This window comes from Channa argus, chromosome 14 (assembly GCF_033026475.1).
Source record: "Channa argus isolate prfri chromosome 14, Channa argus male v1.0, whole genome shotgun sequence".
Lineage (NCBI taxonomy): Eukaryota > Metazoa > Chordata > Actinopteri > Anabantiformes > Channidae > Channa > Channa argus.
In genome coordinates, this window is record NC_090210.1 from 2,825,848 (window position 1) to 2,853,451 (window position 27,604).

A 27,604-nucleotide genomic window follows, 5' to 3' on the forward strand; every position below is an offset into this window, starting at 1 on the left:
TTACAATATCTTCACAAAGTTGATTTATTTCACTAATTCCATTCAAGACGTGAAACTAGTATAATGTATACATTCATTCAACATAGACTGATATATTTAAAGTGATTATTTCTTTTAACTGTGATGATTATAACTGACAACTAATGAAAACACCAAATTCAGTATCTCAGAAAATTTGAATATTACTTAAGACCAATACAAAGAAAGGATTTTTTCCACACTCTAATCAGCTAATTAAGTCAAAACACCTGCAAAGGCCTTTAAATGGTCTCTCAGTCTAGTTCTGTGGGCTACACAATCATGGGGAAGACTGCTGGTTTGACAGTTGTCCAAAAGACAAGCCTTGACACCTTGCACAAGGAGGGCGAGACACAAAAGGTCATTGCAAAAGAGGCTGGCTGTTCACAGAGCTCTGTGTCCAAGCACATTAATAAAGAGGCAAAGGGAAGGAAAAGATGTGGTAGAAAAAAAAAGTGTACAAGCAATAGTTATAACCGCACCCTGGAGAGAATTGTGAAACGAAACCCATTCAACAATGTGGGAGAGATTCACAAAGAGTGGACTGCAGCTGGAGTATGCAAGACATGGGTTTCAGCTGTCGCAGTCCTTGTGTCAAGCCACTGTTGAACGACAGACAGCGTCAGAAACGTCTCGCCTGGGCTAAAGACAAAAAGGACTGGACTGCTGCTGAGTGGTCCAAAGTTATGTTCTCTGTTGAAAGTAAATTTTGCATTTCCTTTGGAAGTCAGGGTCCCAGAGTCTGGAGGAAGAGAGGAGAGGCACAGAGTCCACGTTGCTTGAGGTCCAGTGCAAAGTTTCCACAGTAAGTGATGGTTTGGTGCCATGTCATCTGCTGGTGTTTCTCCACTGTGTTTTCTGAGGTCCAAGGTCAACGCAGCTGTGTACCAGCAGTTCTTCTGACAATAAGAATCAATATTTATAATGCACTGCTCGACCACACAGACAGTTTTAATGTCCCTGTGGAGAACTCAGTGCTGAATATCACTATTATCACATACAGTATCTTTAGAAGAAAGATATCTCCACCAAAATATCTATGACTTTATAACTATAGAGCTGCATTTATCATGTAACAGGATCAAAGCTCTGGCTCAGAGAAACTTGTACCATCATTACAGCTTGGGCTTATACAGCAATCCCTGTTTACCCTGTCTGCCTTCCAGCAACATTAGAGCAGTTCATGCTTCCTGCTGCTGACCAATTTTATGGAGATGCAGATTTCATTGTCCAACAGGACTTGGTACCTGCACACAGTGCCAAATCTACCAGTACCTGGTTTAAGGACCATGTTATCCCTGTTGTTAATTGGCCAGCAACTCGCCTGACCTTAAAGCCATAGACAATCTATGGGGCACTGTGAAGAGGAAGATGCGATATGACAGACCCAACAATGCAGAAGAGATGAAGGCCACTATCAGAGCAACCTGGTCTCTCATAACACCTGAGCAGCGCCACAGACTGATCCACTCCATACCACGCCACATTGCTGCAGTACTACAGGCAAAAGGAGCCCAACTAAGTATTGAGTGCTGTACATGCTCATGCTTTTCATGTTCATACTGTTCAGTTGGCCAAGATTCCTAAAAATCCTTTCTTTGTATTGGTCTTAAGTAATATTCAAGTTTTCCGGCGTAAAATATAATGGCAAATCAACATGCGGACAATGATCTGCTGTGGCGACCCTGTGGCTTATCCTCACGTGATAAGCCGAAAGGACAAAAAAAAAAAAAAAATCTCTCATCACATGACCTAATTCAGCTGTGTCCATTAGCATGGCAACAACAGCTTTGAACCTGCTGGGTGAAGACCGGCTGTGAACTCCTCAGATTTTGCCTCGTAAAATGTGCAAGTTGTGAAAAAGTATCGGCTAAAAGGCTTGTGATTTGTAGAAATTTTGACTGGTCTCTTTAGGCTCAAGTATGCCTGGTTAGTTAAAGCAGAAAGAGGAAGAAGCTGAATACGAGCTGAAGAGTCTATCCATTGATTTGAATGAGAACAAATTGCTGAAAAAGCTGATTAAAAAGTATAAAAGATATTTTAAAGCTGGATGGAAAAGCACGTAAATAAGCTGAATGTTTTAAAGTCTGTGTTTCTAGCTGAAAGTAGGCTGAAGTAGTTAAGTACCAAAAAACTTACTATGGAAGACGGAAATCAGAACAAATATAATAATAAAGATTAGAATATCCAATGAAGAATTTTTGAACCATTTTTCCACTATTACCTTTTTGACCTCGTCCGTCCATCTCGTGGTCTTCTCTCTTCTATCTTCCAGTGTCAGGGGTCAGCAGCACCAGCATCGAATCAAGTTGATTAAGGTTTTTTGTAAACTGTCTCCTCAAACCCATTTACATCTGGTACACGTTTAAACTCACACATTACTCACAGTGGAGAGAAGAATTTCCATACATCCATTATCTGTAACAGCTTATCCTGTTAATGGGACACAGGGGGGGCTGGAGTTATCCTAACTGTCCCAGCTCCAGTGAGAGGCGTGGTCCACCCTTGACAGGTTACCAGTCTATCTCAGGGCCAACACAGAGAGACATACACAGACAGACAATCATTCACACCTACAGGTGATTTAGAGTCACCAATTAACATGCAAATCTTTGGACTGTGGGTTGAAACCAGAGTACCCAGAGGAATCCCACGCAAGCACGGGGAGAACATGCAACCTCCACACAGAAAGGCTGCAGCCAGCCAGGGAATTGAAACCGCAACCTTCTAGTTGTGAGTGTCACAGAAAGAACAGCACCTGGGCATTTAAGTATGACAAAGATTATAGAAATGATGCCCCATGAGGTAGTTAGAAAACTGTTTTCCATGTTAAATGTTGATGTTCCTTGGTGAAAACACCTTAAAGTTGCAAAGAAAAGTCATTGTTGTTCGCATTTATCTAGTTTTCTGCATAAATCAGTCATGAAATGTGATTTGATCTGTGAGCCCTTAAGCAGGGCCCTAATGTTATCTTCCTAACTCGTGGGTAACGGCAGTTTGAAACACAAATGTCCCACCGGCTTGGACATCGCCTGGGTCAATAAGGTCCGTATCAGGTGTTGGGGAACTAGGGAAACCTGATACAGATATAGATACAGACAACAGAAAAAGAAGGCTGTAGGTGTTTCAGAAGTGCTTTAACTGACTGCCACTAGCTGATTATGGTTAAACCTCCCTATCCAGACAGTTAATAAAGCACATATTACCCCATTTCATTCGTGTGTATCTTTAACTCGTAATCCCATTCTCATGCAAATAATTAAACTTCTCGGCAGCAAGTTTAACTGCGAGACAGACACATTTCAGATCAGCTCAGGTCAATTCAGCCGCTGGTCTGAGAGGAAGCTGAGAAAGTACTAAAAAAGATGTCAGTTCTGCAGGAGATCTGCCCAAATGTGAGGAACATGAAGAACTTAGAGGGTGCAATCCTGGCGAGACAAGCATGCCAGATCAAAGAAGAGCTCAGACAGGTAAAGACAAGATATATTCACATAGATGTTCAGTACGATTACTTCTAGTAATTTTCCAGTCTGAGCTGTGATATTTGGAGCTTCTGCTCTGACTCCACAGGGAGTAAGAAAACCCTACAGGGAAGTGATTGATGTCTCTTTCAGTGACCCACACAGGACAGGTGTGAAACCTCTAACATTTGTCAGACAGGTAATCTTCAAAGACTCCACATGTTTAAGCTATTCTGCGCTACATGCAAACCCACATGTTCCTTCTTATTTAAACTAAAACCTCTAACTTCTTCCACCGTGTGTCTTCATGATTTGCAGGTTCTTGCAGCGTGTATTTATCCTCAGCTTATGAACAGCAACAAACTGCCTGTTGACGTCCGACAGAGGGCTCAGAGGCTGCTTAGGGCATGTTATGGAGGGAGTATAGGTAAGGGCGCTGTATGTGGTACAGTGATGAAAATATGAAATTAAAATTCTGAATAACAAGCCTTTTCTCTTGTTTATTATTATTCGTTGTAAGTCAAACATTTCTGACTTTCATTTCAACACTTTGAGGGTGAACGTAGTTGTGTTTATTACTTTCCATAAATACATTTAAAACAGTGATTACAGAGTTGTCTTTGGGAAAACCTCCAACCCTACGGTCAGTAGGCGGCCACTCTACCAACTGCACCACTGCTGCCCCTTGACGGCTGAGCTTAGATTATTCAGAGTAAAATGGACACTGAATTCCAAAAGACGTCTTGCTGTTGAAATTAAGTTTAAATGTTTATCACCTTATCATTCTGAAAAAATACACACATAAGAAAAGGTTGTGTATACCCTAGTTATAAGTATCAATAATTAATACAAGATGCATAAAAGTATAGAGTACAATTCAGTAATATATGAACAGGATGTAATATTTACATGCCAAACAGCAATAATACATATAAAAAGAATGGAATTATGCATACAGTGCACTGGGGATATAATAAAAATATAATGCAATGTATCATATATATATATATATATATATATATATATATATATATATATATATATATATATATATATATATATATATATATATATATATATATGAAATGTTTTGTATATTATAGTAGAATATACAAATGCATATAATATTATATAATAGTAATAAAAATGATGTTATGATGTTATATATATCTATATCTATATCTATAGATATAGATATATATGATATTTTCAGTTTTTATTATATTCCCACTGTGGGAATATAATAAAAACTGAAAATATCATATTCAAATGTATCATATAATATCTCCTATATATATATAATGTTTTAAAGTATAAGATACATATAATATAATATAATATAATATAATATAATATAATATAATATAATATAATATAATAGTAATAAAACTGATGTTATTAACTGTGCTCTTCTTCAGGTTCTTACAGTGAGGCTGCAGGTATACCAGATATAATCCACAGAATCTCTGGATTCATTACAAAACGAGATGGTGGGCTTCCATCTTACCCCGAAAACATACACACCACTGCTGGCTCACAGTGGTCGCTCATGGTAACAGTTACTGACATGCTGTATATGTTAGAATCCTCCCTACTCTAAGTTATCACCTTCAAAAATGGTATTTTCTTGTGGTTGCTAGAATGTTCTTAAAGTGTTGGTGAACAGCAGGGCTTCACCCAGAACGGCTGTGTTGACTCCAGGGCCATGTTACTCCACTGCTATTTTGTCCTTTATGTCCGTGGGAGCAGTGGTCGTTCCTTACTACCTCAGTGAGAAACAGGGCTGGAAGCTGCAGATAGAAGAGCTTCATCGAGCACTGGACTCTACAAAGGGAGTCTATAACCCTGTGGCTCTGTACATCATCAACCCTGGAAATCCAGCAGGTAGTTAAATCCAACTAGAATTGAGATGGTATTGTGTATGAGTATATTTTCTGTCAAAATCGTATATATCACATGGTCGTTACCGTGTTTTCTATAGGTCTTGTACAAAGCAGAAAATCAATAGAAGATGTTATAAAGTTTGTTTCAGAGAAGAGGCTCTTCCTTCTAGCTGATGAGGTATAAGACCTAAAATGTATTTCTCTGGCCAAGCATAACGTAAAACATACATGTATAAATCAATATTTGGGTTTATGTTGTCCTTTATAGGTTTACCAGGACTACGTTTATGGGGGAAACAAGGAGTTTGTCTCTTACAAGAGGGTTCTGGCAGAGATGGGTCCTCCTCTTTCAGACACAGTGGAGCTGGCATCTTTTCACTCAGCTTCCAAAGGATTCCTCGGAGAGTAAGCTTCCAGTCCTGATTAGTAGCTCGTAGCATGTTAACTACTGTGAGCTGGGTGGTATTTAACTCAAACCCCAAGGCTAAGTTGTAATTTAGGCAGTTAAAGTTCTTTATTGACCTAATCTTTGTCTTCTGCATCCAATTAAGGTTTTGTTTTAATCCAATTTAAGTTTTTTTTAATTGCGTGTTAAAACTGTTTAAATAACTTAAATAAAGTCAACTAATTCAATTTAAGAGTGTTTCTATTTGGTCAGATGGTTTTACCAACTACTATTTCTATGACCGAGACTGAACCTTTCAGTCCTATTGCTGAGATAGTTTTTTCTTTTCAGTTTTAGGACGCTGATTTGTTTCTGCTTGCAGGTGTGGTTTACGTGCTGGGTATGTGGAGCTGGTTAATCTGGACCGTGCTGTTATGAAACACACCAACACATTGATCCTCAAACAGGCCTGTGCACCTGTGTTAGGTCAGATTGCCTTGGATCTGATGATGAACCCTCCACAGCCAGGAGATCCCTCCTATCCTCTTTACAGTATGGTGAGAACTGAGATTGTTGTATCCCATTTTGCAAGATGTCTCAAACAAGTTTAAAAGTGACAGTGTAGGCCACAATTCATCATTGTTTTTTGTTTTTTTTTTAATTCTCTCCTCTGCAGGAGACACAATACATGCAAACCACACTGGCCCATAATGTAAAGAAAGCCCTTTTAGTTATAAACAGTCTGCCAGGTTTCTGCTGCCAACCAGTGGAGGGAGGGCAATTCCTGTTTCCTAGGCTGTTTCTTCCACACAAAGCTGTTCAAAAAGCCAAGGTTAGTTTCATTTCAAAGCAAACCAGAGCTTTTAAAAAGTGTGTAACATCACCCCCCCCCCCTCCCTCTCCTCTCCCCAACCAGGAGGCAGGAATACAGCCAGACACATTCTATTGTATCAGACTGCTAGAGGAGGCTGGTGTGTTAGCGAGTCCTGGTTGCGAGTACAATCAAAAGGAGGGCACTCATCACATCAGGTATAAGCATCATTAGCATAAAATACCACCCTTTAAGTGACACAAGGCTTTTGTTTTAAAGTAAGTAAACTCTAGTTTAATAAGAGTAAAAGGTCAGTTTTCGAAGTTTTCGAAGGGACATTGAATGAAACTGTACACTGTACTTTATTTAAGATTTTACACCTTAGCTCTTAAACATAAATCTTCTTTGTGCAGATTTTGCATTATGACACATATGGACATCATGGAGGAATTGCTGAAACGTCTGACCACCTTTCACACACAGTTTATGCAGGATTTTTCATAAGTTTTCTGCAGTCCAGTGGTTAAATGCGGGTTCTAAATATTAATTGCAATAAATTTCTGCATGCAGTCTGTGTCATCCTTTGTCTTCACTGCGAGTAAAAATTAAGTTGTGCTTTTCCAAAAACAAATAACCATCAATAATAAGCAAATGTCCAAAATCCATATAATTGGATTCCTTAACAGCTCACACATAGGGATTGTTATTTAGTTCAAAAATAACAGAAGACATTCCACTGTGGATTTATGTTCTTAACTAGTCAAGCTAGTACTTAATGCACTGAGCGTAAGTACTCAACATTTTTTCAACACAAAAAACAAAGACAAGCTCTGATCCTCTTCCTGTGTACCAGCCACCAGATCAATATAGATTATCATTTCTCATGAGTCCACTTCACTGTCGCTGTTTGGATTCTGAGCTAAAGGGTTAGAGTCTGTTTTGTTGAGCAGCTCCACGAGTAGGGAGATGAGTTTTCCATCTTGAGAGCAGTTAGTGATGGCATTGTTGGGGTCACTGAGGTTTCTGTAGAGCATGGTCTGGATGGATGTGCGTAGCTCCCACAGCAGTTCCCAAGTCTGTACTGATAATTCACAGCGCACCAGAGAATGTCCAGGAAAAGACACTTGCACTCTGTCCCCATTCACTAGGATACAAGAGAAACATGTAGGAGCATTTATTATGGGAAATATAAGACCATGATTATATTTGGAGGAGCACCTGTAGCATTTGAATAGTCATTGATATGAGTAATTGTTTTCTACTCCAGTAAAAATAAAAACGTACTTTTTAGGAAACTGTAATTGTCTGTAACTGTTGTCATCTTCCTTATATGGACAGCAGTAAACACCCTACCTGTCTCCGTGATGTCACCGTCTGTAAACAGCAGCAGGGCTAGTGGATGAACTGCAGAAGAGTCTCTGATGAAGACATTCCCATTGGACTTAACTGCACTAAAGAAGGTCAACCAGCGACTAGGAAGGTCAAGTTTGCCTCTGCAATTCAAAGGGATGTGTAAATTTTACACACACGTCATATGAGTCAACACCTGATGTTGAACTATGGAGCGTATTCACACCTGTTCACTGAAGAGCGGTGAAGCAGCACTGGTCCACTGAGTGTGCGGAAAGACATGTTGTTGGGGCGAAAGCGCCCTCCTTTGGTCACGACACCTTTCTTTATCTAAAAAAAGATTTCAAATTTTAAATGTTAAGGTAAAATGTACCCTGACACTGTATTTATATTAGTGTAACCAGGATTTCTAATAAGTAGTGATAGTGACATGAAGCATCGAATGTTTTTATCAAATTGGTTCACACAAGGGCAAAGCTTCTTAAGGCTTCCTTTGCTCTACTAAGCCAACTACTAGACAAAAATAATCAAATAGTTCAAGCTATTACGATGACATTCATGGTCATTGTTATATGGTTTTTGTACTGCTTGAACTGAATTTAATAAATCTACTTTTGCATGATGTCAGTAAATATGCACGTACATTAGTATACTGCGTATTCTTCTGGGATTTAAACCTCAACTTTTAGAAAAGTTACGAGTGGAAATAATAAAACGGGGCGAGGACAGTGAATGTGTTAGTGTTAACTCTGGTTGCGAGGCAGCGAATTTGCTCTCGTAACTCGGCAAAGACTTGTTAATTTTGTTAATAAGTTGTAGAACTTTTCCATATAAATACGAATTGTGCGCCAAATCGCGAACCACTTACTAAACCAGTCATGCGGCACGTCCTTCTCGCAAGGCTTCAGATGTCATCACATGTACATCATTGAAACAAGCTTTGACACGTGCTTTGCTAAATATATTTCCTGGATAACCCGACATGTGCTAAAAAGCCTTTGCACAGCGAGTCACATCACGACTAATAAGAGCTTTGAGTCAAAGCTTAGGAAACTTTTATAAGAAAACCATAAAAAAAACTAACATTACTAAATGCTACTGTACAACCGAGGAATTATGTGACTACAGAAATAAAGAAAGACCTAAACTACTAATTCTCCACGAGCTCATACATTGCTCGGCTTTTTCTGTGAACACCCCCAACAGGAAACAGCCCATACGTAGCTACAGTATACTTAATTAGAAGAAGCTGCCTTGTACCTGAATGAGGTTGGGATAGAAGCCAGCCAGCATCACAGCTTTAAGCAGCTCATCCTGGTTGCTGTGCTCATTGTAGAGAGAAGAGTGACGCTGGCACTCACTGGCACGAGAAACCACCTCAGCTTCATGCAAGTTCTCACTGAACTGAGATATGAGACCTGCAGCATGATGACAGATAAGAACATTATCGTTTCTTATCCTTATCTCTTATCATTTTTTTTTTGAGAGTTGAATATTTAAAGTCACGTTTTTCCAAACTCTTAATGCATAAAACTTAGAAATTTCTTTTTTTTTTTAATCCAGTCTAATAAAGACCACCTGTCCACGAGGAGGTGCACAATTGTGACACTCCATCATTAGCATAACTCGAAAAGTAGAAATATCTGTGCACCTGAATGCAAAAAGAAGATTACATGAAATTAAGAACATACAAATTTCCCTGAATCAATTGCATGAGCCACTTGAAAACAAATCTTTTCTTTAGGCCCATTGTCTATGAGAGCGATGGTCCCAACTTACCGTTGATGAATCGAAGGCTGGCCCTTGACAGAGTGTATCTGTCCAGAAATTCATCTCTCTCCTCTCTGTCCCCTTCCTGCTGAAGTCTCCTCCAGCTCAACACAGCTCTACTGAGCACCAAATAGTCACTGTAGCTGGAGCTACTTAGAGTCTCCTTTGCCTAAACACACAACAGATATGATTGAACACTAATTAGTGTAACATATTTCAAACTGGGGCTCTTTATAAATTGATATTGCAATTAAAATCATAAAAGCCACAATTTTTTAAAAATATTTTATAAACACAACATTCTCATATCAATGAGCAAAAGACCATGCTAGTGTCAAAGAAAACAGTAAAGTCACATCAGTTGTTCAGATTCATTATGGTTTAAAAGAAGAGGATGTGCGACAGGAACAAGTTTTTTGTGCTGATGCAACCAGACAAGGCACCACCACATATGTACAACAGCATTTAAACAAATCCCCATCAGGCTGTGTTTGACCAGTTATTGATTAAAAACCATGTCTGCAAATTCAACTTAAATGCTACTTGGGTCAGTCGAGACGGGTATCATTAAAATTTGTGGTTTAAGTTCACCGTCTTTGTTGTGGAGAACATTACTCTCAGCGTGGGAGAGGGGCTAACATCGTGTGTGGGACAAAGAGGGAAAAAAAGGGGAGTAGAGAGAAATGGAGTTGGTAGGAAAAACTAAAAAGAGACCCAGTTAAGAACAGAATGGTTTAAGGAATAAGTTTGTGTAAGTGATATTTTTAAGTGTGTGTGTGTGTGTGTGTGTGTGTGTGTGTGTGTGTGCATGCACACAAGCGTTTGTAAATGCACAGCCAAATCAAAAGAGTAGTTTTTACAATTACAAAAGGAAAGAAATATGTTAAATAGCAATATAACAATATTGCTCTTTAAAACGTAATTACAAGTGACCGCAATGATTTCCTCACATATCGTTCAGCCCTATTTAGGAAATGTGGTGCTACAAAACTGCACACATCAACAAACCTATCTCACCTTATTGACTAATGATCTGTTTTGCAGGCTGTTGAGGAAGGGATCTCTGGTCAGACAGGCAGCTACAGACAACATGGGCAGAACACATCTGAACATGGCACTAAGGACTAGCACTTTCCCCAGCCGAGGGTCACACGAAATATAGGACACATGCTCCCCTAAAGGTGTCAGGGTTTCTGTCTTGTCTAGAACTCCTAAAAAAAAAAAGTGAACACTGACATCAGTTTAATCCTGCATGTAGATGATTGAACATGTATAGACATAAACATAATAGAACATAACTTGTTGGGAGTCCCTCACCTATATCTTGTAGATTTCGGACAGCATCTCTCACAGCTTCTTGTTCTGGACTGTCCAACACTTGGGATAAGAAATCTACAGCCTCCATACAAACAAAAAATAATAAGCGTTTGAGAAATATACAAAAATCCCCCCCCCCCCCCCCTCCAAAAAACACAATGCATTTAAAAAAAAAAGAAAAAAAAAAGGGCATTATTCTCTTTGGATACCTTGCAGTTAGGACTGTGGATTTTGGCCTGCATTACTAAACTCTCTAGTGGGGTGCGCAGTATCTCTGGGATTGGGAAGGGGGACATGGATTTCAGCTGTTCTAGAGGGAAAAGGTGGTATGACTGGCCCGGCTGACATCGCCCCGCTCTCCCTTTTCGTTGAGTGACATTAGAACGAGATATCCAAACGGTGTTGAGACAAGATACCTTCAAAATCGAACAAAAAAAAAAAAAAAAAATGATGCATCACATCACTTATTTGTTGTTCTGCAAAATTCCAACAGAAACTAACTAATCCATAACTCTAAATGTGGTTGTTCTGAAAAGGTTTAACCATGAACAGTCATGTTACAACAACCTTTGTCTGTGGGTCATAGCTCTGTTCTTTGTGAGTGCCTGCATCTACCACATGAACAACGTCATCTATTGTTATTGACGTCTCAGCAATGTTTGTGGTGAGCACAATCTTCCTCTGTCCCACTGGGGGGCGCTGGAACACTGCCTGCTGGTCTGCCACTGATAAACTAGAATGTACTGAAAGAAAAATGCGAGAAATTATTAAAATAGTTATATCTAAACAATGGAGTCCTCTGCAAACCAATATTTAACAGATCTGATTTTGTAGGCGTCTGTACTTCCTTACATGGCAGAATCATCTGTGAACCTAAGGAGAAGTGGGGCTTCCCCTCAAGTTTTTCCTGAACTGCTCTGATGTCCTGCCATCCAGGTAGGAAACACAACACTGCCCCTGAAGCGTGGCAGAAAGACAAAAATATGACTGACACCATCATCGTAAACACTGTCATAAGAGGCATCCTTAGATGTTGTGTTGCATCATCATAAACAGTTGTTTGAGCTGCGCAATGGTAGAAACGGGAAGCATTGCATTGTGGGATTGCCTGTGTTTTAGTTACCTGGCTCTCCATGTCGGTCAATGTGCTCGATTACATCAGCTACTAAATCTAGATCTGGTGCAACTTCATCCCTTCCTCCCTTAAACGAGATATAAAGCGAATTGAAAACATAGCAGGAAAAAAAAGAAAAAAAAAAAAGACCAAATTTCCACTTTCTATCTCACCTGCTTATTCATCTCCACTCTTTCTTGCACGGGTGGACGTCCCATCTCTCTCAGCACATCCTCCAGATATCGGTCCTTCACTGGGTGCATGAACCCGGGTACTTTTACAACTGGGCAGCCTCCAAAGTATTGAGCCAGCCTATGGTTGTCTCCAGTAGCGCTCATGAGCACCACTCGTAGGTCAGGGTTCTCGTTTAAACTGGTTCGCAGTAAGGCCAGCAGCAGGTCTGTGTTTATGTCTCTCTCGTGGACCTCATCCACCACCACATGGCTGATTCCCTTCAGAGTTGGGTTCGACTGAAGCTTCCTCAGCAGGACACCCACTGTGAGGAAGAGCAAAGCTCCTCCGCTCTGCTCTGGGGGTCGGCTCTCCAGCCGCACCTATGTACAGAGCGAAATTACTTTCTGCACAAATGGAATATTTTGTATATTTGTTGATTTACGTGATTAAATGATCACAACAGAAAAAGACTGTTTACAATTTATCTTGCTAATTATTATAAATAATATTAAACAGAGCTAAAAATATTGCGTAAGAAATAGGATTTGAAAGAACTAAAAAAACCTTCCCCATCTACAACACTGCTAAAAAGCTTTTCTGATGAAAGAACTATGAAAATACGTTAAAAAAAAAAACTTAGGTAATGTTCAGGATTTCCTGCTTAAATAACTTATATTTCTAAAATACATTTAATTGTATTAATTTAAATTAAACACATTTAAATAATAAAATGTTTAAAATGATATCTAAAAAGTTTTGTCGAACACTCAGTTACCTGATATCCCACATGGTGTTTTAGATCGGAACCCATCTCATGGGCCACACGATGAGCCACGGACACAGCACTGATCCGTCGAGGCTGAGTCACAAGGATGTTGCACTCAGCTCCCTCCCCACCTCTTATGCTCTCCTCAAGCAGGAAGCGGGGAATCCGTGTCGTTTTGCCACATCCTGTTTCACCAGCAATAACAACTACCCTGGAGGATCGCACCGTCGAGATCACGTGCCGACGGTGGGCATCGACCGGGAGCTCCACACTCAGCCCCGGCTTTGCTCTCTCCCACTCCTCCAGTAAGTGGGCACTGTGTTCCTCAGCCTCTTTTTTAGACAAATGCCGGTACGGCCTGCCTGTGATGGCGTCTGTTACAATGTCTATCTCTTCATCCTCATCCTCCTGGTTTAGCTGTTGTCCTTTTGCCTCTTCTTCCTCCCATAGTTTCTGGACTTCTGTTGTCACGGGGTACTGTGAGAAAGATTAAGCATTAGTTTTGCATAAAAGTGACTACATGGCCTAAGGCCCCGTTTTTAGCCACAAGCACTGGCACTAATATTGGACAAGGATGGGAACTAATTAGGACAGTAGTGTAGGTCAATAAAGTCTCACCTAATATTTTTCAAAACTAACACTAATAATACATCACTTTATCCTGTGATAATAATCTGATTAGATCACAGGCAAAAATGTTGTTAATCTTTTGGTATATTTCAAGAATGCCTAAACCATCTGACCTAATCATCTAAAATATGAAGATTTTTTATTATTTTTTTAAATTTACTATCACATGAGTAAATTCAATCTTTGAACAGCTGGATTAACAGAAACGTTTAAAAACATTGCCAACAATTATAATGTGCATTATCTGCCATTTTAAAACCAATTATTACATCATACAAATTAATAATTGAATAACCATTCACTGTAGCCCACTATCCGAAAGCACTGCAATTTCGCTAAATTGGCCATTTCAATGACTCTTGAAAAACAACACAAGACTGCTTGTATTTCAAATAAGAGTCCACAAACTTTTGTCAACAAATTATACATATAGATTCTCCATGTAATGATGAAATGAGAAGTGACCTGTTCGAGATACGTTCTCATGTGTTCCTCCAAGTACTGTGGGACTTCCACTGGAATGGGGCGTCTCTCCCTCTCTCCAGCCTCCCTCACCTTCTCACGGTGGTACCTGGCATGACTTAGCGGGTTGTTGTCTTTATCGAGCAGCCCCAGCTCCTAAACCAGGTGAAATGTGATACACATATTGTTACAGCCCTATCATGTAAGAGTGGTATTCTTCCAAAGTTTGTCCTACCTTCAGTTTCATGCAGGCAAGAGCTGCAGCTCTCCTCTCTGCTGTGACTCGGTTGATTGCCGTGGCCGTGAATGTCATCTCTTCAGGCCAATGGAGGGTGAGTTCACACTTCTTCAGCTTACCTCCTGTTGTTCTGAACTGCATTAGCTCCTGTATTGACAGACCGCAAGAAATTCATTTAGAGTAAGTGATGAGCTAAGAGTGACATGCTGTCATTGCGGGAGGGGTGAGAGCTACCAACCCTGATTCTGTTGGATGATGTTGCCACCTGGATGACTCTGGTCAGCAGAGATCTTGGTTGAGGAAACTGGGAAAGATCTTCAGAGACACTGTTGCCGTCTCCCACACAAGATGTGTTTTGTTTTTCTCCATCTGCTTTAGCATTGACATCATCATCAGTCCACAGGTCACTCTCCATAGCATAAATGGGTGTGTGTAGCCCTCCTCTTCCCCGTCCAGCCCTCCTCTTGGGAAGCTGATTGTTCGGCCCGATCACACCCATTTCCTTTGCACAAAGATGGGGGGGGGGGGGGGGGGCAGAAAAACTAAAGTAACTAGAGAGAAATATGATGAAAGAAATGCACGTTCACTTGTTTCACTTTGGATTCTTACTCTTAGTTTGAGACAAGCAGCAGCCGCAGCGAAGCGTTCTGCATCGGCTCTCTTGGAGGCGTAGCCCTCCTCCTTTATCTTGCAGGGCCACAGGACTGTGACAGTGGCTTTCTAAACAAACACAGTAACACTAAAACACTTAAAGCATAATTTACGAGACACATCAGTTGTCAGTGATCACATATACTTATTGCACATACATGTTAAAATGAAATTCCTTCTCTGGATTTAACCCATCGCCCTGGGAGGAGCAGTGGGCGGCCCGGGGAACTAGCGCTTAGTGTCTGGCTCAGGGACACACCTGGTGGGTAGGCTTGGATTTTTACATCCCTACATCCCAGCAGAAAGCCATTTCAACATACAACATGAATTTGTTCTAACCTTGACCCCCGCATCTTCTGTGCAACTGTACTGGATGAGCTGGGACAGGTCGCTGACTCCCAGTGACCGGGAGACAGTATTATTCAGGAGGCTTTTGGGCTCTGGAAACTCCTCAAGGAGGTTTGGGTTAACGATACCTAAACAAAGTGCAAAGAAAGTTAGGAAACACAGCAGGGTCAACAAAATTATACTACCACTTTAAACTCAATTAATCAGGGACGAAAGATCCTGAAATGTCATAATGAACAGCGTATACGATGAATGTCCTTGAGGTTTAGCGAGGTTTCGCTTGTAAATTAGCCAACTTAGCTAACTGGGGTTTTCACTGACCTCGTTTAGTCTGGAATATGGATGTACTAAATTTCTGAAAACCTCCAGCCTTTGTCCTATACCACCGCATGTCTCTGCCACAGTTGGATGGTGTTTGACCTGCTTTATAGAAACATTTTCCAATATTACACAGCGATCTAAACCGCACGAGCAAACCACCGGGTAGCGCCATCTTTAAACTACAATTTCTTCTTCTGCACCGGAACAAACAACCTCAATGATGCAGCGACATCCTTTGGCAAATTATGTATAAATTGTTTAAATTTAAGAATTAAGAACTATTGAAACACACCTTCTAAATTTACAATTACCCCTTGCTTAGCTATCGCAGTCCTTAGCTTTCCCTTTAACACTATTGTCTCGTTTGTTAATCATCAGTTTAATTTTTTTTTTTGTCGTAAAAATGTATTTAATCAGTCAACAAAACACAAAATCACCGAAAACAACCACATTTACAGAATGAAGAATGTAAATTAAGATTGAGATTTAACAAGTGCGTGATTTTGAAAAATTTCGAATTTCTTGAACAAGTCAGGATTAAGTTATTTAAGGAATTCTCAAAAATATAAACACGTTAAAATTCTAAGGGATATTTTACAAAATAATTTTGAATTGTTTTCAAAATTTGTTTGTTTTTACAAAAGAAAACAAAATGTGAATAGTAAAAATTACTTAATTGTAAATATATTACGGTGTATCGATATCTCTTTTAACAAATGAATTTATCGTTTTTCTTTACTTATTTTCTGTCATGGGAAGGGTACTATGCCGTTTATGATTACATCCTACACTGATTAGCCACAACATTTACGCAACCTGGTGGTTTTAATATAAAATAGTGTTCATTTTATTTTTTTGTTATTTTAATAAAATGAACTAATAAATGCTGATGGATCATTATGAGTTAACCACCCATAATGATGGGTGGCACATAAATTAGTCAAAATCAGCTACAACTTTACAAGCACTGATCTTTGACCCCTATTTATATTTATTTTATATTAAATACCTGCTTTATCACAATTACGATAATTATTATTGAGTAATATACGTTGCTTTCTTAGTGGAGTACTTTTACTTTTGTACTGTAAAATTTAGATAATCTGCTTGGTACGTTTACTTCAGTACAAGTTTTGAAGTAGGACTTATAGTGGAGAACGTTTTTCAGCCATTTCAGCCACTTGCATTTTTACTTGCGATTTAAAATTGTGTATCTTTACCACCTCTGCACACAGCTAATCACATTTAACTGTGTATAGGACTGTGTAGCTCCAGACTGCTCAAAGTGGCCATGCTGACCTTCAAGATCTCATCAAGACTACTAGTATTAATGTTATGGCCAATTGGTGTTTTTCTTGATTAGAATTTTGTTTTAAACATGACTGATGTAACATGAGGGAGTAAAACAAAGTTCTCAAAATAAAAAAATGTATAATGTTATTCACACACAATTGTTTAGGAGGGCGGCTGTAGCTCAGTTGGTAAAGGCAGTCGTCCACGGACCACAGGGTGAGTGGTTTGATCCCTGAGCCCTGGCTATATGTCAAAGTGTCCCTGGGCAAGACACTGAACCCCTAGCGCCCCATTCCCCTCCCCAGCTGTGCAGTGCCGGTCAGTAGAAATTGGGGAGGGCTGCATCAGGAAGGGCATCCGGTGTAAAAACTGTGCCAAACCAACATGCAGACAATGATCTGCTGTGGCGACACTGAACTCACAGGATAAAGCTGAAAGGACCAAAAAAAAAAAACAAAAACACACAATTGTTTTTCCTCAGTTTATCCCTCATTTATTTCTGAAATAACAAAGTAGCAAATGCTGTAATAAAAATCATAATATATTATTTAGAGATTGTGTAAATGGTCTACATCTTAATTTTGTATTAAATGTTAAGTAATTAAGCAGTTTCTCCCAAAAAAAATGTAACCTGTTGTTTATCAGTTTACTGTGCTTTATTGTGACCTGGGTGTTTAAGTATCATATATGTGATACATTGCATTGTTAGGAATGTTTGTTTTTGTGCATTTTGCTAGTTTTGTTATAGTATCTACATGTGCATATAGTTGATCCAGTAAATGAACACCGGGTACATTCATTTAAAAAGATATAACTTACCAAAATGCACCACAAATTTACTCGTCTGATCTATGTATAATATTCTTCTTCTCCACTTCTGGAGGAAAAGCTTATCTTTGGTATATTTTAATTACAATAAAATATAAAGAATATATCTAATGTTGAAACTGAGTCATTTTACCATTTCATGAAAATCTCATTAAATCTCATTAAAGTTGGAACAGGGACAACAAAAGGTTGGAAAAGTAATTGCTGCAAATAAAAAACAAAAACAAATGGAGGAGCATTTGAGAGCTAATTAGGTTAATAGGCAACAGGTATGTTACATGGAGCATTTCAGAGAGGCAGAGCCTGTCGAATGTAAAGGTAGGCAGAGGCTCACCAATCTGTGTCAAACTGCATCTAAAAACAAACTAAATAATCTCAGAAAAATCTTCCTCAACTTAAAATTGCAAAGACTTTGAAGCTCTGATGGTATGGAGGTGCATTAGTGCCTATGGAGTGGGCAGCTTACACATCTGAAAAGGCTCCATCAATGCTGAAAAGTACATAGAGCTTTAAGAGCAACGTATGTTCCCATCAGGACAACGTCTCTTTCAGGGAAGGACTTGCATATTTCAGCAAGACAATGCTAAACCCACATACTGCATCCATCACAACATAGCTTAACATAGGGAAGAGTCCAGGGGCTGAACTGGTCTGCCTGGAGTCAAGACCTTTCACCAATAGAAAACATTTGGCACAGAGTTTTGTCATAATTGAAAAGCTTTAAGTGCCTTGTCTGTCACAGCATGGTGCCATATTACAGGCCCCGTCCTCTGTGTGAAATAAACAATACCAAATTCCAGGTCTCCAGTACACGGTATCATCTTCCAGGGTGACTCCAGTGGCCTTCTGAACTGTAAACGGAGGAACAGTAGATGGTACGTTGAAGGAGGGGCCAGTTTTGTAGGTGGACACAGTTGTAATACGTCTCAGAAGCCCACCGTCTTCAGCCATGTGGCCTTTCATTCCCTGGATCAGTGAGGTGAGGGAAACCACATAAACGACTAAAAATACAAACGCAAGCAGAAACGACAATGGTGAAATGTATCAACTTCCTCTTCTTCCCCCACTTTCAGACAATGGCCCAAAACTTTACATAATTGAAGAGGTGAGTGATTAATAAACTGTTAAAGTACAAGACATGAAAAAATCCTTTATCAAAATTTACTTCTTTTCCTTTCGGCCGTTCCCTTTCAGGAGTCGCCACAATGAATCATGTGCCTCCATCTAACCCTGTCCTCTGCATCCATCTCTCACACCACCGAACTTCATGTCCTCTCTAACTACATCCATAAATCTCCTCTTTTGTCTTCCTCTAGACCTCCTGCCTGGCAGCTCCAACCTCAGCATCCTTCTACCGATATATTCACAATCTTTCAATTGAACATGTCCAAACCACCTCTCTCTGACTTTATCTACAAAACCTCTAACATGAGCTGTCCCTCTGATGTCCTCATTCCTGATCCTGTCCATCCTCGTCACTTCCAAAGAGAATCTCGACATCTTAAGTACTTAAAGTCCTGCATCTTCTTCACGTCTGCTCCCTGTAACCTCACCGTTCCACCTGGGTCCCTCTCATTCACACATGTAGTCTGTCTTGCTGCGGCTAAGCTTCATTCCTCTGTTTTCCAGAGCAGACCTCCACCTCTCTAGATTTTCCTTCACCTGCTCCCTGCTCTCACTACAAATCACAATGTCATCTGCAAACATCATAGTCCATGGAGATTCCTGTCTAACCTCATCTGTCAGCCTGTCCATCACCAGAGAAAACAAGAAGGGGCTCAGAGCCGATCCTTGATGCAGACCCACCTCCAACTTGAACTCCTTTGTCACTCTTTCAGGTTATGATGTTGACACAAGATGTCGTCCACCTGAGAGCTTCTACCTCCGCTCTTATACGTCACCCTATGTTCCTGCCTCTTCTGGAAGAAAGTGTTCACTACAGCCATTTCCATCCTCTTTGCAAAGTCTACTACTATCTGTCCTTCTACGTTCCTGTCCTGAAGACGTAAAGAAAGCTTTACGTCGGATACCCTTCGTAAGACATATGCAGAATGTACTTTATCAAAATATATACAGATGATATTAGAAATATTATATAATTTGTATAAAGAAACATTTTAATCAGTTTGAACAACTTAGCAACATTATACAAGGGCACAGGAAAAAATTGTTTATCTACATGCAGTATCAGTTATGGAAAGACAGAGGCATACTATTTTCAGAATACTGTAATTACTTTGTTATTCATTTGAACAGATTAAAGAAGTTATCTGGAATATACAGTATCTACAAGAAATTAAACTATATAATGTGTATTCTCCAGTGTGTCCTTTATAATGTACTTAACAATAAGGCTGAGTAAAACTGTGCACATCTTTAAAGATTACATGACTGGTGAGATTGTAATTTGTATACCTTTTATAAAAATGCCTATTAAATTTTCAAATGTAAATCTGAAGCTACAGTAACTGGCATCATAACCCAGGAACTGATCATAATCATTGTTTCAAAACATTTATACTAAAAACCCTTACAAGAGGAACTGAGGTTCTGAGGGTGTCCTGGTGAAGAAATCAATGCCCTGCAGCTCCTCAGGTAAGTACTCCTGCTCCACAGGGCCGCTGAAGGCTGGGTTGTATTTGTAGCCTTTACCGTAGTCCAGTTGTTTCATCAGCCTGGTGGGGGCATTGCGGAGGTGCAGGGGGACAGGAGGCAAGGGGCCTTTGTGGTTCCTCACACATGCTTTCACATTTTTATAGGCCTGGTAGATTTCTACAGATTTAGGTGCTCGTGCCAAATAGACCACACACTGAGCCAGGATCACCTGTTGGCCAAAAGAAGAAAAGAAGGAGCTAAGCAGAAGTAGAATGTAACTAACATATGACTGGATACACGTCTCGATCAAAGACTGAGAAGCATCACTGATTGGACAGGTTAGCCTACCTCACATTCAGGCATCCCAATGAAGTGACAGGCCTGAAAAGTGGACACAGCTTGAGGAAGGGCAGCGGGATCTGCCAAACCTATAAGAGATATGAGACAGCCAGTATCCACTCAAATTTCTATTTTATCAATTAATAGTACATTTCCATGGTTCCATAAACAGTGCCCATAAAAGGTAGTATATGCTAAATGTTTTTACTTTTTTTAAAACATTGATTTGCAGTTGTATTAAATTGGTTTAATTGATATTTTTTAAAGAACATGTCAAAGTGCAAACAGATCTGTACAGAGTTTAAAATAACTCCCAAATCATCACTGGTACAGCCAGTTGGTTTCAAAAGTCACACAGTTGGTTAAATGGAAACTAGCTGAGAGCAGTGAATGTGTTTAAAGGATGGTAGTATAACTACACCTGTATCTTGAAGATCTACATATTGGTGAATCAGAGCCCTGACCAAAATCTGCACTATGGAGGTAAAATCTTAAAAGGGGGAAACTGACTGGGCTCATTACAATAAAAAAGAAAGAAATTTTATCGGTACAGTAAGAAAACACTGTAATCACTACTAAATTATTAAACTCTACTAAACTATTATGACTTTTCTTGTACTTTATGTGGTATTTCACTTTCCTCACAAAGAGCTTCTGCACCAAATAAAAGAGTGGGCTGCACATAATAACATAGTAAAAATATTGGCATAATAAAAACAACACACAAAATAGTAAAATGTTAAAGCAAAGCTTTAAATTATACAACCTCTATTCAAAAAAGTTAGGATAATGTGCAAAGCCTAAATAAAACTGAATGCAATCTTATCAACCAATAATTTATTTATAATAGAACATAAACCGTATTTTAGATGTTGAAACTGAGACATTATTAAAATATTACCTCATTTTGAATTTGATGGCAGCATCACATCTCAAAAAAGTTGGAACAGGGGCAACAAAAGGCTGGAAAAGTAATTACTGCAAATCAAAAACCAATGTAGGAGCGTCAACATGCAAATCAACATGCAGACAATGTTCCGCTGTGGCGACCCTGAAGTAAAATTGCTAAGACCCCAACATCTACAGTATATAACAATATCAAAGAATTCAGAGAACCAGGACGATTATCTGTGTTCAAGGGACAAGGCCAAAGGTCAAACCTGGAAGCATGTGATCTTCATCCTAAGGCAGCGCTGCATTAAAAACAGGCACAATTCTCAATTGGACATTATTGCATGGGCTCAGGAAAACTTCCAGAAATCACTGTCTGTGAACATGGTTTGCTGTGCAATCCACATATAAGTTAAAGCCGTATCATGTGAAGAAAGGGCCATTTGTGAACCATCCAGAAACGCTGGCGTGTCATTTAAAATGGTCTGAGGCAAAATACAAAAACTGTCCCGTGGGCAGATATACCAAAATGTTCAACTATTTTGGGAAACCATGGATGTGGACTAAAGAGGGACCATCCAGAATCTTATCGGCGGACAGCTCAAAATCCTGCATCTCTGATGATGTGGAAGTGCATTTGTACCTATGGTGTGGGCAGCTTACACATCTGGAAAGGCTCCATCAATGCTGAAAAGTACATAGAGGGTTTAGAGCAACATATGCTGATGCTGTACAGATGGGATGCTACACAATGGTAAATGTCACCCTGTTCCAACTTTTTTGAGACGTGTTACCGCCATCAAATTCACAAGAGCTAATATTTTCCATGAAATGGTAAAATGTCTCAGTTTCAATATTTGATATGTTGTTTGTTTTATTGGGAATAAAATATGGGTTGAAGAGATTTTTAAATCATTTCTGTTTTTATTTAGGTTTTACACATCGTCCCATCTTTTTTGGAATTGGGGTCATAAAATAACACGATGTGGCCAAAAATGTATAATAAATAAGTTATTAGTTTATAAAACATTTACAGATTTTTGACAGGACCACAACTAAATAAATATGGAAATATCATCAGTAATATCTAATCATAACCTCACAGGCAAACAGTGTTATAGGACTAGGTGAGAATGGCTGCAACACGGCAGCCGCAAACTGACTGAAAAATATGAATTTACAAATCCTGACGTGTGATTTCATTTCACTTACCAACGTCCTCGCTGGCAAATCGGACCAGTCTACGTGCCACATAGAGGGGGTCCTCACCACCCTCCAACATGCGGCCCAGCCAGTACAGAGAGGCATTCTCGTGGGAGCCTCTCATAGACTTGTGCAAAGCAGAGATACAGTTGTAATGCTCCTCCCCTTTGAATAACACATGCACACACAAATGTGTACAAAAAGAAGAGAGGACATTACGTCAGCCATTTTCTGAGCCTTCACCATGGTCCAACTCATAAAACCAAGCTGCCCTAATATAATCCAGTGAAAAATATAATAAATGAAGAGTAAGAAAAGTCTTAATGAAGGGATGAATACTGTCCATTAAGGTTATCATTCAAGGTAAGGGACAGTTTCATCACCTCATGAAACCCGGAACAGTAAATCTAAATCGGACAGCTGATGTGTTATGTAACAGGGCAGTATTGAAGGGATTATGATGGGAGTTGTCCAGTGACCCTAAAGGAGGGAGGCTGGGTATGCAGGTATGAATAAGTGGAGAGGCCGAAACTACAAGCAAACACAGTTCTGTTAGCGATTATGTCATTTATTTATGCATTAATTAATTACGATAGTCTAGAAAAGTTAGTCTACTTTTTTGCTCTTCAACAGTGTTTCCTCTTTAGTAATACTTCAGAAAAAGACTTGAGTGGAAGCTACTAGAGTAGCTGTTATAATCAATATGGTAAAAATATGATAAAATATGATAAGATCCCTGTACCAACACTAGAAGGATTTTATGGCCTTACCTGCTTTATCATAGAGAATATGGGACCTTTGAAGACCTTCCTTGACATGCTCCTCCTTAACCAGAATTTCTTGAGTAGTACCATCTTGTTGTAACATTGCAGACCGGGTCAAGCTCACCTGAGCCTGAACAGCCAATTGCAGACTATTGAGTCCTGTTCGTGCATCCCCGTCGCAGAGGTAAGCTATGGTGTCCAGAGCTTTCTGCTCAATGCAAATTGTTGGCCTAAGAAAAAGTAGAAATCACAATAGTTTGGGCTATGGTAATTACTTGCTATAATCAGTAAAGGATTAAAAGTGAATGAATGGTAACAAATGCTAAAACACACATATAACCTCAAAGATCAACAGCTTTCCCTCCCTTCAGGGGTCACTACAGCAGAACCTATTCCACACGCTGATTTGGTGTTTTCATGCCGGATGCACTTCCCTGTCGTAACCCTCTCATTTTATCTGAGCTCGGGTGGCCCACCAAGGCTGGGCAGGGCTACACCTGGTGGATTGGGATTTGATCTGGTGGGGATGATCCTGCATCCCCACCTGATGCTCTACCCATGGATCCACCAGGTCCCCACAAAACATACGTATAACCTATCTATACTAATATATAAATAAAGAAGCAAATTTCGCTTATTGTTTATTACCAAAAATTATTGAATATTTAGTTCAATGATGAATACAATAAATCATATTGCCACTAAAAATATCTTAAATCACTGATATAATAATCACTAAAAAGAATTTGATACTACTTATTAAATATCCATTTAAAATAAATGCATTCTTTTCATTTATGTCTGAAACATTTAGTAATTATAATAGAAGTTTCCAGAATATATTGGTTTACAGGAAAATTGTTTATCTGTTTTGATTTAATCCTCTGAACTGCTTCAGCATTTTGGCTATGTATCTCATGTTAGCATATTATTTTACCCTGGTTAAAAGTGAGCCAGCTTGATTCTGGTTAAGGCTTCAACTTAAGTCAATCCCTAATCGCAATTCGTGTTACAGCCTGCTGATATCAGATACTTGATCTAATCTCCCTGAGGCTCACAATCTGCTGCCAACAGTTAACAGTAGCAGTTGTCTGACTATCTACCACTCATGGAATATTTTCTGTCAACATATCAGCACAGACCAGAGTCTGAGAGATTGCATTGTTTTTAACATCTACTAGTAGAGTCCTCCTATATATGATCTAACTGAATTCACTAAACCAAGAAAAGGAGGGGGGAGAAAGATTTTGAACTGTATTGTGACACTGGGTCATAATGTGTGTGACACTGAGGGCTCAGTCTCCAGAGAAGCACTTACTCATGTCCGTCTTTTTGGTCATGATCTTTAGGATTTGCTGGATCTTTTCCGACGACTCTGATCCCCAGTTTGGCCACAGCCCTCTCCAGAATGAAGCCCATTGCCTCCGCAGAGAGCTTCTCTAGGACCAGGACCCTGCACCTGCTCAGCAGCGCAGAATTCACCTGGAAGGATGGATTCTCTGTAGTTGCCCCAATCAGCGTTACCGTTCCACACTCCACATGGGGAAGGAAGGTGTCCTACAGAGACATACACATACTGAGTGAAGGAAAAGGTAAAAGCAATGAAGTCTAAATGGATGATGAATGGAAAACTTAATTTGTGTGTATTATTAATTTTGCATTCAGACACTGGGACTTGATACAGAAATGGAGGATAAATACAAATATTAGCTTAAGAACCAGTGGCATTATATACTGTTGTTTCATAAGGTATTTACATGTTTTTACAAACTTTGATCAGGACACATCTGTCTGAATCAGTGCTGTACCTGCTGGGATTTGTTAAAACGGTGAATCTCATCAATAAACAGGATGGTCTTCCTCTTGCACAATCGGAGTTCATTCTGCGCCTGTTTGATCACCTCTCGCACGTCATTGGTGGACGCACTGGTTGCAGAAAGAGTAACAAAACGAGCCGTGCAACTCCTTTTGCTAGCACTGGCAATTATGTGAGCTAGAGTAGTCTGAAGAAACAGAGAGAGCTTTCAGTGTAAATCCTTATAACCAGCTGGAAACATGAACACAGACAAAGGGATCAAAGAGAATAAATATCAAAACATCTTGACCAAGTGCTGTATAGTGATTTTAGCTTGACATATCTAAAAAGTAATTAATATGCTGTTTTCAGGCCTGACAAAAAGAACCCCAGCAAACGCCAACCCTGCTCCCGCAGATTGAACATTTGTCTATTTCTTTATCAGATGCACCAGAGGTAAGAACACAACATGTGCATGTAAGAAAGAAACAGTAGTTCATGTTCTACTGTAGTTATTTAGCTACATTGTTTTGGGCTGCAGCTCAATTTCAGGAAAGACGTACATATTAAAACACCAGCAATTAAAAATGAAACGATCTGCATTGTTAATTGCTTAGAAAGGGATAATAGATCTGTCTGTTATACTGAGAAATTGACCCTTTATTGTTTCATGATAAAGTAATTTATATAAGACAAGGGGAAAGAGGAATGCACCATGTATTTTATACATTATAACCACACACTTTTCCACATCCAGGTGGTCCCCAGAGAATCAGAGATGGTATTTCCTGGGAGTCCAGAAGTGACCGGATGAGTGTTTGCTGGCCTACAACTTTGCTTTGACCAAAATATTCCTCCAGGGTGTTTGGTCTCAGTGTTTCCGCCAAAGGCTTGTCCATCGTTAGCAGTGCTCGCGCTGATAAATCCTTCGATGTCTTCAAAGTCTGTGAACAGGACACTTCCTTTGACGTCTTCAAAGACTGTGAACAGGACACTGATGTTTGGCTCTGAACAGTCTCGGAAATGCCGCCTGGACCAGTTTCAGCCTCATTCTGAAAACTTCGCTTAATCCCCTTGTTGGCAGCGATGGCAACGCTTTGGTTATTATTAAACAAACCACTCCGTTCAATCTGGGCCGAAACTTTACTCTTGTTTGTCTGAAACAGAGAAAAGACCGAAGACGGCTGCGTCCCTGCCACTGAGGAAGAGCTGCTCACAGGTTTGTGGACACTGGAGCTGGGCGGTGCTGCCTCCGCACTACTAATGCGAGATTTCTTCAGAGGAGGTCCGCTGTCTTCGGCTGTGGATGGGTTAATGTCGGTAACGCTTTCCAGCAGACATATATCGAGGTGTCCGTTAATTGCGGTGGATCTGAAGTCTTTACAACAAACAGGACATTGGACCAGGTCCTGTGCTGTAGTTGTCATCTCGTTCGCCATGTTAATTCCCGCGAAACATTTGACCTTTAATCACGTGACCAAACAAAGTTTAGCGATTCCTTTTTTGGAATATTTGTGTTTTGTCTAGTTAAACGCTACGATCGTATGCGACTTTCAATCTTTACTATCCTATATGAACTTTATTCTTTAATACATTTTACTTTTTTGTGGCCTCTCTGATTTCTTTACTTCCTGTGTGCGTTTAAGTGCTGATGGGACGTTCCAACATTATGAATTTTCCTGTCATTCCGAAAGTTTTTGTGCGTAAGAAATGATAAACACGTAATGATACACCATTTAATTTTGGATTTTATAATAGGTAAAATGGTAATGTCTGGTGATCTTTGTCACTTAAACATGACTGCAAGTGTTTTCTCGAAAGTTAAATTGGGTGAAGGTACACGTGTTTTTTCCTGTAGCTTGTGGTACGTGAATGCAGCACGTGTCTAGTAACAGCTGCATATTTGACCAGCATCATAACAACCTCTGTTGTTCTCTTTTTTAAATGTAATGTTTATTAATTGATATTTACCGTACATGAAAGATAAAAATTGAAAAAAATAACTACACAATTTAATATGTTAACCATTTACATTTAAATTGAGTCATTTGGCAGACACTGTTATCCAAACTGAATTAGAAGTTAGTTATAAGGCAAGTATAAATCTAAGTCAAGAAAAAAACATTAAAGCAAAGTGCTTTCAGAAGAAGTGTTTCTGTCTCATGAGATGCAAGTGCAAGAAAGAGCAGTAGGAAGA

At 39.5% G+C, this 27,604-nt stretch overlaps 3 protein-coding genes across 6 annotated transcripts; 1 reads left to right on the forward strand and 2 right to left on the reverse strand.

Moving 5' to 3' along the window:
• The first annotated feature begins 105 nt into the window (after positions 1-105).
• On the forward strand, positions 106-7,092 carry LOC137098174 (alanine aminotransferase 2-like). Its single transcript, XM_067474114.1, has 11 exons — positions 106-3,488; positions 3,589-3,678; positions 3,798-3,906; positions 4,898-5,031; positions 5,120-5,363; positions 5,461-5,540; positions 5,631-5,767; positions 6,130-6,304; positions 6,424-6,579; positions 6,664-6,776; positions 6,972-7,092. The coding sequence occupies exons 1-11, from the start codon at positions 3,384-3,386 to the stop codon at positions 7,060-7,062; spliced, it is 1,434 nt and encodes a 477-aa protein (XP_067330215.1). The 5' UTR covers positions 106-3,383; the 3' UTR covers positions 7,063-7,092.
• Positions 6,902-15,883, reverse strand: dhx30 (DEAH (Asp-Glu-Ala-His) box helicase 30). Of its 2 annotated transcripts, XM_067474110.1 has the most exons (19): positions 15,700-15,883; positions 15,370-15,506; positions 14,989-15,099; positions 14,618-14,881; positions 14,377-14,526; positions 14,145-14,297; positions 13,059-13,526; positions 12,283-12,663; positions 12,119-12,197; positions 11,848-11,952; positions 11,563-11,738; positions 11,205-11,411; positions 10,996-11,077; positions 10,696-10,889; positions 9,688-9,847; positions 9,169-9,326; positions 8,135-8,238; positions 7,912-8,051; positions 6,902-7,702 (listed from the first exon to the last, which is right to left on the reverse strand). In XM_067474110.1, exons 1-19 carry the CDS (start codon positions 15,869-15,871, stop codon positions 7,440-7,442), a joined length of 3,504 nt encoding a protein of 1,167 aa, XP_067330211.1. In that variant the 5' UTR covers positions 15,872-15,883; the 3' UTR covers positions 6,902-7,439. The 2 variants fall into 2 exon arrangements, with proteins under 2 accessions (XP_067330211.1, XP_067330212.1); XM_067474111.1 differs by lacking the exons at positions 15,370-15,506; positions 15,700-15,883 and adding an exon at positions 15,189-15,335.
• A 1,576-nt stretch (positions 15,884-17,459) lies between these two features.
• Positions 17,460-26,850, reverse strand: wrnip1 (WRN helicase interacting protein 1). Of its 3 annotated transcripts, none has more exons than XR_010910630.1 (9): positions 26,151-26,850; positions 25,421-25,615; positions 24,931-25,169; positions 23,619-23,842; positions 22,858-23,013; positions 22,289-22,332; positions 21,656-21,717; positions 20,764-20,843; positions 20,587-20,644 (listed from the first exon to the last, which is right to left on the reverse strand). XR_010910630.1 is itself a non-coding variant. In XM_067475124.1 (7 exons), exons 1-7 carry the CDS (start codon positions 26,844-26,846, stop codon positions 20,351-20,353), a joined length of 1,884 nt encoding a protein of 627 aa, XP_067331225.1. In that variant the 5' UTR covers positions 26,847-26,850; the 3' UTR covers positions 17,460-20,350. The 3 variants fall into 3 exon arrangements, 1 of the variants encoding a protein (XP_067331225.1); XR_010910629.1 differs by having other exon boundaries at positions 21,915-22,332; XM_067475124.1 differs by lacking the exons at positions 21,656-21,717; positions 22,289-22,332 and having other exon boundaries at positions 17,460-20,644.
• Between the last annotated feature and the right edge of the window lie 754 nt (positions 26,851-27,604).